At 57.5% G+C, this 10,678-nt stretch overlaps 5 protein-coding genes across 5 annotated transcripts in view; 2 read left to right on the top strand and 3 right to left on the bottom strand.

Annotated features, from left to right (window-relative positions):
• Positions 1–2,507: 2,507 nt before the first annotated feature.
• GGTG_09076 (hypothetical protein) lies at positions 2,508–3,631 on the bottom strand (the record flags this gene model as incomplete). The annotated part of the gene is made up of 4 exons (XM_009226919.1): positions 2,508–2,615; positions 2,705–2,907; positions 3,154–3,247; positions 3,446–3,631. 4 exons carry the CDS (start codon positions 3,629–3,631, stop codon positions 2,508–2,510), a joined length of 591 nt encoding a protein of 196 aa, XP_009225183.1.
• Positions 3,632–4,258: 627 nt separating this feature from the next.
• GGTG_09075 (hypothetical protein) lies at positions 4,259–5,622 on the bottom strand (the record flags this gene model as incomplete). Its single annotated transcript, XM_009226918.1, has 4 exons — positions 4,259–4,421; positions 4,744–4,794; positions 5,400–5,485; positions 5,620–5,622. 4 exons carry the CDS (start codon positions 5,620–5,622, stop codon positions 4,259–4,261), a joined length of 303 nt encoding a protein of 100 aa, XP_009225182.1.
• Positions 5,623–6,310: 688 nt separating this feature from the next.
• Positions 6,311–7,410, top strand: GGTG_09074 (hypothetical protein; the record flags this gene model as incomplete). Its single annotated transcript, XM_009226917.1, has 3 exons — positions 6,311–6,446; positions 6,573–7,035; positions 7,131–7,410. The coding sequence occupies 3 exons, from the start codon at positions 6,311–6,313 to the stop codon at positions 7,408–7,410; spliced, it is 879 nt and encodes a 292-aa protein (XP_009225181.1).
• An 874-nt stretch (positions 7,411–8,284) lies between these two features.
• Positions 8,285–10,141, top strand: GGTG_09073 (chitin deacetylase; the record flags this gene model as incomplete). Its single annotated transcript, XM_009226916.1, has 1 exon — positions 8,285–10,141. The coding sequence occupies one exon, from the start codon at positions 8,285–8,287 to the stop codon at positions 9,533–9,535; it is 1,251 nt and encodes a 416-aa protein (XP_009225180.1). The 3' UTR covers positions 9,536–10,141.
• Positions 9,763–10,678, bottom strand: part of GGTG_09072 (enoyl Coenzyme A hydratase domain containing 3) — a 2,102-nt gene continuing 1,186 nt past the window's right edge. The window contains exons 2-3 of the mRNA XM_009226915.1: positions 10,468–10,605; positions 9,763–10,032 (exon numbers count right to left, since the gene is read on the bottom strand). Coding sequence (XP_009225179.1) covers positions 9,886–10,032; positions 10,468–10,605 — 285 coding nt within the window. The 3' untranslated portion in view covers positions 9,763–9,885. The remainder of the gene's footprint in view (positions 10,033–10,467; positions 10,606–10,678) is intronic.

Genomic DNA, 10,678 nt, shown 5'->3' with positions numbered 1-10,678 from the left:
TCGCTGGAGCTGGCCCCGAGCTGTGACGCTCGGCTCGGGGGCAGAAAGGAGCACGGATTGGAAACGCGCCAGGGCCCCATCTCGTCGAATTGGTGGCGCCAGGCGGTGGAGGTGGGAGGTGGGGTGTGGGTGGGCTTTGGAGAGGTGGTGCAACCAGAAAGCGTGCGAAATCGGGCTATCATTTGTGACAAGTCGCGTCTCCCCCAGTTTTTGTTCCAGTGCTTACAACTTCAGATCTGGGAGGCCCTGTGAGCGAGCCGTGCTTCCGTCCAGTGCCGAGATCCCAAAACACCGGATGGGTGCAACCCAGCACCAACCTCCAAAAAAAAATCCGCACACGTTATATTTTTCCCCACCCAAACTCTATAGAAAAAAACATCAAGAGAAAATCAATTCAATTGATTGCAATGCCTCGTTATCATAACACACGCCTCGGATCCTCTAAAAACTACAAAGGGCGAAGGGAAAATGATTGCCCATTAAATTCCGTATAAAAAAATAGGCATTGGCTATTATTTGGTGCGAGTAAATTGACTTTAAAGTGCGCCCTTTTTGTTTACGTGTGCGGATTTTTTTTGGAGGCTGGTGGCAAGGCCAGAAAACTCTACCCATCCTTTAACCCGACTGATTTCCGAGCCGTGTCGCAATCCTGCAGAAAAAGTTGCTAACCTGCTGTGTTCCCCGACACGGCAAGCCTCCCGCAACCTTGACCCCAACGAGTGTGCGAGGCTCGGTGGCTCGTTGGTTGACTTTTTATCAAGGATCGTCATGGCGTGGAGGTGTGGGGGTTGACGGGCGAGCCGCCCACCAAATTTCTTTCTCATGGGGCTTGTGGCTTTTGCACTGTGCGCTTTGTGGGTGGCGGGCAACATCACTTGGCCAGCATCTTTCAATTGATACAACAAAGAGGACCCGAGTAATGCGGACAGACATTTGAAAAATTCCTGGAATGCCCGTATTTAAACCTTCCATTTATTCCCACTTCGCAAAACGCACTTCCACGAGCATCATCCCTCGTATTTATCGTAATGTTTGAAAGAATTAACAATTACGAGAATGATTAAGTTGGCCGCACAGTGTCGGAAGCGGAAGGATTGTATGGGTCCATGTGTCTTGGCGCGGCCTCCAGATGTGACGTCACATTCGTTTTTTCCCAAGCGCGCCAGGTTTCTGCGGAAGACGCCGGATGTTGTCTATTCGGTGAGAGTTTGGGAGCTCGCATTCTACATAGGAATCAGTAGCCTAGAATATCTCACTAGCCCTCTTTGTTCTTCTTTTGATGGTGAGGCCGACAGGCAGTCACGCAATCCACCTAAGGGGGTCAAGTCAACGGCTCTCGCGGCACGTGCCAAGCCTGCAACGCTAGTGATGCCCAACCAACCGTACCAACCTCACCGAGCACAGTTTGAACAACACCCAAGTTGAACAGACTGGAATCCTGCCAAATCCCACCATCTCTGAGAGCTCTCCAATTACATTGGAGAAGGCAAGGGTGGGTAAAATCTTCTTCCCCTCCGACAACCAGCCCATGCATCCCTTTCACTCCCACGCGGTGGACCAGACAGCTCCCAGCCCCTCTTTCGATACGACAGTGGGCACCGAGGTTGCAGCGGTCGCTGTCGCGTGGGAGCAGTGAGAATGCAGTAATCCGGTCGGTGTTCTTTCTTGGCTGTAAACAGATTAGGCCGTTGGATGACGACACTGTGTAAAGAACTGAGGAGATGGACACCAAGACTCGTAGTCCTTGAAAATCATCGGAACAAGAAAGTATTTTCTTGCAGATCGAACTTGGAAAGGGATCTCGGCTAGCAGCCAAGGACTCCAAGCAATTCCCAAGACCGCCCAAGCATGCCTTGGAGCCGGCCGATCACCCGATCCAACATCCAGTCAGCCAAATCCACAAGCCGCACCGTGGTAGATAAGCCAAATCGCCATCGACGAGTGATATCCTGAATACTGGTGCCGATACCGCCGTTCTCAAGAGCCCCGACTTTGCCATCCCACCCCATGTAGCGCCTGTCCGAGATCCACCGGCCGTATTCCAGACCCTTTCATATTTCGCCGCTTAAGGACCGTTTGCTCCGTCCCTCCCCACTTGCGTGCCGGCTGGCCCGATATGGTCTCGGCCTTGTCGTCGGGGTTTAGGGGAATGTTAGGGAACGATGGGGAAAGGAGGTGGGGGGAAATGCACTCGAAACCCGAAGCGCAAGGCTTTCCCAACAATGGGTTCGTGCCGCCTTTCTCATGGCTTCCAAGATCGCTTCTAGATTCCATGCCGGGACGAGGAAAATACTGCAACAAGAGAGGAGAGGAGAATGAACGACCAAGGTTACGGTATCAGCAAACAAGGCTGAGAAAAGAACGATTCACGGTGAACTCAGGCTGACAAGAGCAAAAGAAAAGACGATGATATTTAGGACAAGTGATATTAGCAGTGTGTATCGCAAATCACAAATCTCAACCCCAACCATCCCTTGGAAAGAGGAGCCAAGTCGAATCTGGGCCACTCAGGGGGGCGCCCTTGACCCAGCTTGCCCGCTCCTCACCCGCTTCTCACGCTGGATCTCCGTTGTCTTGGTGAGGCGAGGCTGGAGCCCGCCGGCGACGTCGTCGCACTGTAGTTCTGGTCTGTTGGTGCATGTCAGGAGGGATCGCCGGGCGCGGTATGTGCTCAATGTCTAGGCAGGGGAAACCGACGAGTCACTGCTGTGGCGGCACCCTCCCGAGCGCTACGGCCTTTCGAAACCGGCTTCCATTGTAGGTCGATGGCTGGCTCAAGGGTCCCGACAGGCGTGCGCATCTTGTCGACCGGGTATTTGTGCAACGATGGCTGGCCTTTTCTGCGGGCCTCCATCTGGGGAGCGTGTGAGTTCGCTTCGTGTCTATCAATGGCCGAGATGTCCAAGACTGCAACGGGTGCTCACACTTGGACACCACGAGGCCTGTCGCTGCCAGGCCATGGAGTGATGCCAGTGATGGGACTACCTAGGAATTAAGGGGTCAAATGCCGGTGGGACAACACCAACAGAGATGGATTGATGGGCAAGTATTAGGTGGCTGGTGACACTTGTGGTTGTGGAAATCGGTCATCGTCGGATCGGGTCTGGTTCGGCGCCTCTCAGCGCCGGGACCCCATCCGCCAGAAGCACTCACAAGTAAATACTGCTGCACATGATCCGGTGAATTCTGGGGGAGCGGCGGCCTGAGCGGCGGTATCTTCCGGGTAGCACGTGGTGCTGAACGGTCCCTAGTCGGCACGACGATAAAGCTACACCCTGGCTTAGTCCTGGATCTCGAGCGCAGCAGCCCCAATGAGCATCCAAGTTTGAATTCCAGGCAGTCGAGCCGGATCAACAGTCACACGTCCCTGGATTTTGCGTTTAGCACCCGCCTCCTTCGGAGTCCTCTTGCCCTTGGCTGTTTGTTCCAACACACACACACACACACACACAAGCACCTGCCCGTATGGGCCAGTCCGGGGTGGTGCAGGAAGTGTGCGACCTCGAGCGCACAACCAGGAAGTCTCGGCGCGGCCTCGCAAATCGGCTGCAGGATCGGCGCGGTGTCGTTTCGGGGCGGGTGGTCCAAGTCGGAGGGGGGACGGCGAGGGTGTGGAGAAGCTTCCGATCATGGCGGTGTTCTGGGAGAGTCGACAAGATCCAGGGCGCTACAAGAACAAAACTAAGCAGCTCGAGTACGTGCTAGCCTTTACAGGCTTTTATTATTCTTCGGCCGGGCCTGGAGCTTCGGCGGGCCCGCTTCTTGGGCGCCAGTGGTGAGTACTAACACTGTCTGACCTGGAGGTCAGGGCGCTTTCTGGGGACCCTTGATGGGCCGGATGTATCCGGCCCCATTCGCCTCGCTGCCGGGGGCCCCAGAGTCCATAGTAATGTGTCTAGTGGGTAGCGGGAGGCTAACAATTGCCTCGGAAGGCTTGGGTTGGTGTCGAAGCGTATCTGGTATACCGACCCCTTGGATCTGGGGATCCCGACGACCGAGGACGGGTACGGCCTCTTATTGGATCCAGCGGCACCACGCCGAGGAGGAAGTGTAGATGGCTTTCATCAAAAGCCGTCTTCGACTGACCAGATATTGTCAACTAGACTAGGGAATCTAGTCCCGGACGGCTCAAATATCCATACGCGAAATGTGGAGTATATCGTATGGTTCACCACGGATGGTCTCAAAAGAGCGTGGCTTGCTCACAAGAGCTTGTGGAGGGTTGGGGCACAGGTATATCATCCCCGATCAAGATACCTCACCCCGTCGTGATCAACTTCATGGTGGCTTTGGCAGAGGGCGGTAGCCTTGCTATCAACGGCCTTGGGCGGCTACCAGACAGGGAGTTGGTTGGACAGGTTGGGTCAAGTTGATCGGCGGCAGGGAATTCACTCCACAAAACAACTCTGTGGGGGATCTTCCTATTTTCATCAGGCCGGACCATGCGCATCATGTCATTGTAAAGATGCATGCCGAGTGTCTTTGGTGCCAAAGACAAAGAGACGGAGGTGTTGATGCCGTTGGTGGGAATGTATAGTAAGAGGGTGCCGTTGAAGACATCCAAGGCATGCATGCCTTTGCTTCGGATCTAGAACATTCCAGGCGTTACCCTTCCTAGCTACCAAGACAGTCTACAGTCCGCCAGCGCCAGAAAATGTGCTCAAGTCGGCCGACTGGTACGATTGCAGCATGTCACAGTATTGCTCCTTCAATCCCGGGCTGGACTCGTTGTTTATGACTTACATGCCGGACGCTATAGCCCCTTCCTTGTCCAAAGCGGCTCCACCTGCTGGGCTGTAACACGTGAAGAGTCAAGCCCATAGTATAAACAAAACAATGGGAAACACCGGGTTCCCTAAATTTCCTAGCTATCTATCTACCTATTCCCGCCACGTTTGTGCTAGGTTCCACGGTAGAGATTCGGGCATAGCAATCGTTGCGTTCCATAGGGCTTCACAGGGCTTGACGACAAACGGGAGACAGTGTAGATCAAGAAACACGGGCGGCGGCAAACGACTCGCAGGCGGTGCCGATTGGAGTCGGTGTTTCGTTTCGACGACAGCATAGTGGCGTCTGAGGCGGGATCCTGACTTGCGACTGTATCACAAGGCCGAAAATGCCGGGCGGAGATCACGACGGCTCCGGGGTGGATTCATGGACGGGCCGGCGTCGGCTGGGCACGCGTCGAGCAGGCAGAGGGAGTCAGTCAGGTGAGGCACGCGCTGTATGTAATGAGTCAAAGACTGGGGGCCCGCATTTTCAGCATCGGGTCAGCAAGCCCCGGTTGGTGACTCCAGCGGTGAAGTCGGCGGCTCTTTCTCGACAAGCCGTAGCGTCGGGTTGAGAGGCCGAGTTGCCCTCATTGTTCATTGTGCGGCGACGACGGGTGGACCACGGACTCGGCCGAGCGGCGGGGCAGCGGACCCAGCGCAATTTGCTTCTGCGTGCCCGAGAGGGGCGGTGGAGCAGTTGTCCACCCACTGCGCTGTCATCGCTGTCCCAATGTCAGTCGCCTCTCCGCCGTTAGGGCCACTTATGTAAACAGGGCGCAGCCGTCTCGTGCGCTTATGCTGGAAGGACAACACATTGGGAGCGACGACAATAGGAGGAGCCGCATACCATGCATGCGCCTTCTTAGTCGGGTCCTAGACAACGGCTTGCTATTGGAGGCTGGCGGGCTGACGACAGACGGTCAAGTCGGTCGACGGGCAATCCTGCCCCAAGGTCTCTTCGGCAGCCGCGGGCGGCTTTTGCGCCATGGTGGATGTTGACCATTCCGCGTAAGCGGCACAAGCGGGAGTTGCTAGCGCACAGTCAACAAGGGAAGCCCGCGGGTACAACGGCCGCCTCGATCGGGTGGCGCTGCCCGAAATTGACCATGATGCGTGGCTGCGGGGGTTGTTGCGTGGTGCCCACGCGATAGGATGATGAGCTGGTGATTTCGCGACCAAAAAACGCCCCGGACTAAAGACCCCATCCAGCTTGGCCCGTGGGGGAACTGATACTATTTCCATCTTGATCTCGAGAGCAGGGCTTTTTCAGCCTTCCAGGTCCCTTGCACAACCTTGTCCAGGTTTTCATGTTTCTTGCGGCGGATCAGTCATGCGTTGCACCCTTCTATATCTCCCTTTTTTCACCCTGTGATGCTGCCCGTTTCGGTGCCATTTTTGATGGGTGGGCGATCTTAACGTGGGCTGTATGGAACCTCTTGTCAGCGCAAGCGAAAAAAAAACAAAAAAAACCAAAGTGGCCTCGTCTCGGCGACCCGAAAGGACGCCCCTCCAAGTGTCTCTGCTGATCCTAGCTTGGGATGATGCACGACTCCACTGCAAGGGTCCAAGCCCCTCCACAGGGCGACGGGCTGGGAACCAATGGGAAAGCGCGCTTCCCTGGCATCATCCCCTTTTCGAGCGTCGCGACTGCAGCCAAGGCCATGGTGTTGCCCTGTTCGGTAGGAGGCCCGTCTCAGTTTTCCTCAAGGCGGGCTCTTTCCGCCGAGAGCGCTCATCTCGCATCGGCGAGGAGCGCGGCCGTGAACAACAACGGTCCAAAATGACAATTCGGCGAGGCAGTGGAGCGACGGTTGAACACGATTTACTTGGCAAATGCTCAATCTCGAACGGGCGTGACGGGCGACGACGACGAGCAGACTCAGCACCTGCACCAGACGGGCAGCCTTGCCACAAAGCGGGGGTTCGACTCGACATGGAACCCTTTGCGGCTGCGATTTCCAAACACCGTCCCTGGTCGCCAAGATTTAGACCTGTCAGGCAAAACGCCAACCTGTGACGAGGCGGAGCCTGCAGTGGGCGTTGTGGGCGCACACCAGCATCAGGTACCGTGGTACAACAACTCTTTGCTTTCTCTTGTTTGGGCAACGTGCTCGCTCGAGGACCTTGGCCAGCCAGGAACGGGAGAACCACAAACGCTTGTGGGTGCTGCCAGCCCAACTGCGGCCACGATCGCTCCCGGATTAATGGATCGCATCGCCCTACCATGCGGCGGCTCGCTTGTCTGGGCGCCCAAGCCACCCCCGTACCTACTACACAGTAACACATCTGAGGGGGATGCCTCGAACCGACCGGCTCGTGTTCGCGCTCGCCTGCTGGTTTCCAAACGCACAAAAGCAGGGTCGTGATTGTGGCTGGCGGCCGACTCATGCTAGCTGCCCTGAAATGCGCCCTGAACGTGCTCGAGAGAGAGTTGCGGTACCTGCGTCCAGCATCAGATGCCGGGTTCCGGCTTCCCACCCACAGACGTCGCGGGCTAGAAACGGTGGCGGCTGCCGCTCCTGCTGGCCAGCCCGCACGCACCCAATCCCACCCCGCGCCTGCAGGAAGGCCCGGCCGCGTTGAGGCAGGAAGCTTTTCAAGATTGCCGCCCCCCCAGCCGCCACTCCTGCCAGATTAGCTTTCCCGCTTGCTCTTCCAGCGCGCTCCAGCCTCCTACGAGGAACAAGTACCGTAGCGCTCAGCAACGAGCCGCCAGCAACCAGCAACCGGCCGGAATCGTCCCAAAACAATCTCGCAGGGCTGGCTGGGATGCATCATGACGGGGTGGGCGGACTCGCCAACCGCTGTGTGCCATGTTGACCACCTGGGGCGAGGGTGGGGAGGCTGTGGGATTCACAAGGCAGGAGGGCTCCGCATGCAGGAGGGCTCCGCATGCAGGAGGGTATGGCTTGCCGTGGATAGACCTGATGGCGGGGTTTCCGCTGGCGGATGCCCCAACGGAGAAAGGCTGGGCAGAAAAACCAAAAAAGAAGACAGAACAAAAAAAAAAAAGCAGCGCGGGTCGGACATCTGATACTGGGGTGCCAACCCCTTGGAGGGCCACCGACGCCAAGATAAAAAACCCCCCGATGCCCACACACCCACACCCCCTTGAGGCCTGGTGATGCATCCACTTCGCCTTGACCACAAGCTCGCCCCAATTTCCCGCCCCTTGCTGCATCGATCTTGGCTCCCCAAGTCGGTGGCCTTGGGTTTTGGCTGTTGCATCTCACCTATTTATCGCCGTTTCGCCGTTCTGGACGGCTTCTTGCTGCCGAGAGGATTGGCTTCCTTGTGCTTCTCTCTTTAGCTTCCCTTACATATCTTCTTCTCTAATCCCCTCGAACTGGGTTGTGTCTGCCGTTGATACGACAGCACATTTTTTAAAACCAACCACACTTGTTTCTAGTGATCGTTGTTTGTACTCGACATCCCCAGCTGGATTCCTTTTTGGATAAACTGCATTCTTTTCCCACAGCCTTTGGCACATCACATTCACACATCACACAAACATGTCTTCCATCAGGTTAATATCTGTCTCTCTCCTGGCCACCGTTGCCATGGCCCACCCTCACGTTATCGTTGACACCGTTGGCTCCCTGGACCCACGTGCCCTCTCGGCACGCCCCCGGTTCGGCAACCTGCCCTACGGCATGTCCCTCACCTCGTGCAGCAGGCCCGGCCTGATGGCTCTCACTTTCGACGACGGCCCGGGACCTTTCACCTCGCACGTTCTGGACCTTCTCGAGCGGGCCGGCAACCTCAAGGCCACCTTCTTCCTCAACGGCCAGAACGGCAACGGTGGAATCACCGTCGCCGCGCTCCAACCCGTTGTTAAGCGCATGGTGGCGGCCGGCCACCAGGTCGGCAGCCACTCCTTCAGCCACGCCAACTTTGACGAGATCACCGAGGCCGAGCGCGAGCAGGAGCTCGTTAAGAACGAGGAGGCCTTTGAGGCCGTTCTTGGCTTCATCCCCACCTACTTCCGCCCGCCCTTTACCGCGTGCGGCGCTGCCTGCCAGGCCACTGCTAACAGGCTGGCCTACCGCATCACCGACTACAACCTGGACACCAAGGACTTTGAGGGCGACTACGTGGCTGCCAAGAAGAAGTTCGCCGATGGCGTTTCTCAGAACCCCAACTCGTTCGTCGCGCTCGCGCACGACATCCACGAGCGCACCTCCAACGAGCTGGTTCCCTTCATGATCGAGCAGGCCAAGGCTAAGGGCTACCAGTTCGTCACCATGGGCGACTGCCTCGGCGACCCGGCCGAGAACTGGTACCGCGACCCCAAGAGCGGCCAGCCCTTCCGCGGCGCCAAGCCTCCCGCGCCTTCGCGGGCTAGCTCGTCGGCCGCCCGCCCCAGCTCGCCGGTCGCCAGGACCAGCTCGACCTCGACCCCCGCTGCCGCCATGCCCACAGGCGGCCGGGCCACCAGCAGCTCGGCCACCAGCAGCTCGGCCGGCGCCCGTACCACCTCTGCTACCACCGGCTCCTCGACGACCCCCGCCACCCGGGCCACGTCCTCCTCGGGCTCTGCTGCGACGACCAACACTGCCAGCCGCGGTCTGGGCGGCGGCGCTGCCGTCCCCATCTTGTCCGGTACCGGCGCTGGCACTCCTCGTGTCAACGGCACTCGTCCCGTCGCCACTATTTCGCAGCCTCCCATGTCGACCCTCCCCATCAAGGACGGCGCAGCCCGTGCCATTGTTGCTATGAACACCATTGTCGGCGTAGCATTGGCTGTGGCTTTCTTGATCTAAGCAGACCGGTGTCACGAGCAACAAACGAACAAAAAAAAACACTCAAAACAGCAAGCCGGCTGGCTCATCCTTCTCGCTGGCTCATCCTTCTCGCTGGCTGAGAGCAGATATTTCTGCTCTTGGTAATACCGACATTTACCACCTTTCTCTTTCTATTATCCCGGCTTGCTGGCCCACCACTTTTTCTTGTACCTTTTTTTGTCGGCTGGCTAACCATGTCGACGGTTGGAGGCGCACTTCGCTTTCCTGATACCCGGATTTGGATAACAAGGGGACGATCGGTTGGCTATAACGGTTCCGGCGTGTCTGGAGCACGGGTGGGACTGCTCTGGAGCATAAAAGTTGGCCTGCTATCGAAGCAGGCATTTCCTTTTGTGTAGCACTGTCCCGGCCAGGGCGCGCCGGGAGGGCGACGCTTGCGCTTGAGTTGCGCGCGGCCCAGGGAACATTGTTCCCCGGACGGGACTACCGCCATAGTTCTTTTTTTCCTTGACTGTCTTGTTTTTTTGTTGTCATGCATGTCAGGTTCATTGGGCTTCATCAACATAGCGTTTGATGCTAATTAACGAATAGAGAATACACTTTATCGTTGCAATATGTTTTCCGTGGCCTGCAGATCTCCCCTATATTTTGCTTGGAGCGGGAATCCGCATGCCGTTTGTTTCCAGGCGTTGCCTCGTGGTCGAGCATCATCGCCTGGGCAAAATAAGGATTGGTGTCAAGTGAGACGGGAAACACCGCTGCCGTGTGCTTGTTTTTCGTGGACGAGCGGCACAACCCCCCAGTCTGGTATCATGCAGGCCAAGCATTTAGCACCACGGGCGCGCTACACTGTTTACCCAGCCACGAGACTAGGATCGGCCCGGTTATAAACAAGCACTTTTAATCTAGCGGCACAGCGCCCAACGCCTCCCCCTCCCCCCTCAACTCACCCACGCCGGGCTCCGCTTGTCCAGGAACGCAGCCACGCCCTCGCGCGCCTCGGCCGACGTCGCGTGCACGGCCATGACGCGCCCGGCCCAGCGCGCCGCCCCTTCGTACCCGCCACCACCCCCATCCCCCATGCCGACCTGCGTCCAAAACGCCCACTTGGCCAGCGCGGCCGGCTGCGCGGCCGCGCCCGCCAGCCGCGCCACCGTCAGC

Source organism: Gaeumannomyces tritici (assembly GCF_000145635.1).
Source record: "Gaeumannomyces tritici R3-111a-1 unplaced genomic scaffold supercont2.5, whole genome shotgun sequence".
Classification (NCBI taxonomy): domain Eukaryota; kingdom Fungi; phylum Ascomycota; class Sordariomycetes; order Magnaporthales; family Magnaporthaceae; genus Gaeumannomyces; species Gaeumannomyces tritici.
This window is presented reverse-complemented; position numbering and strand designations above follow the sequence as displayed.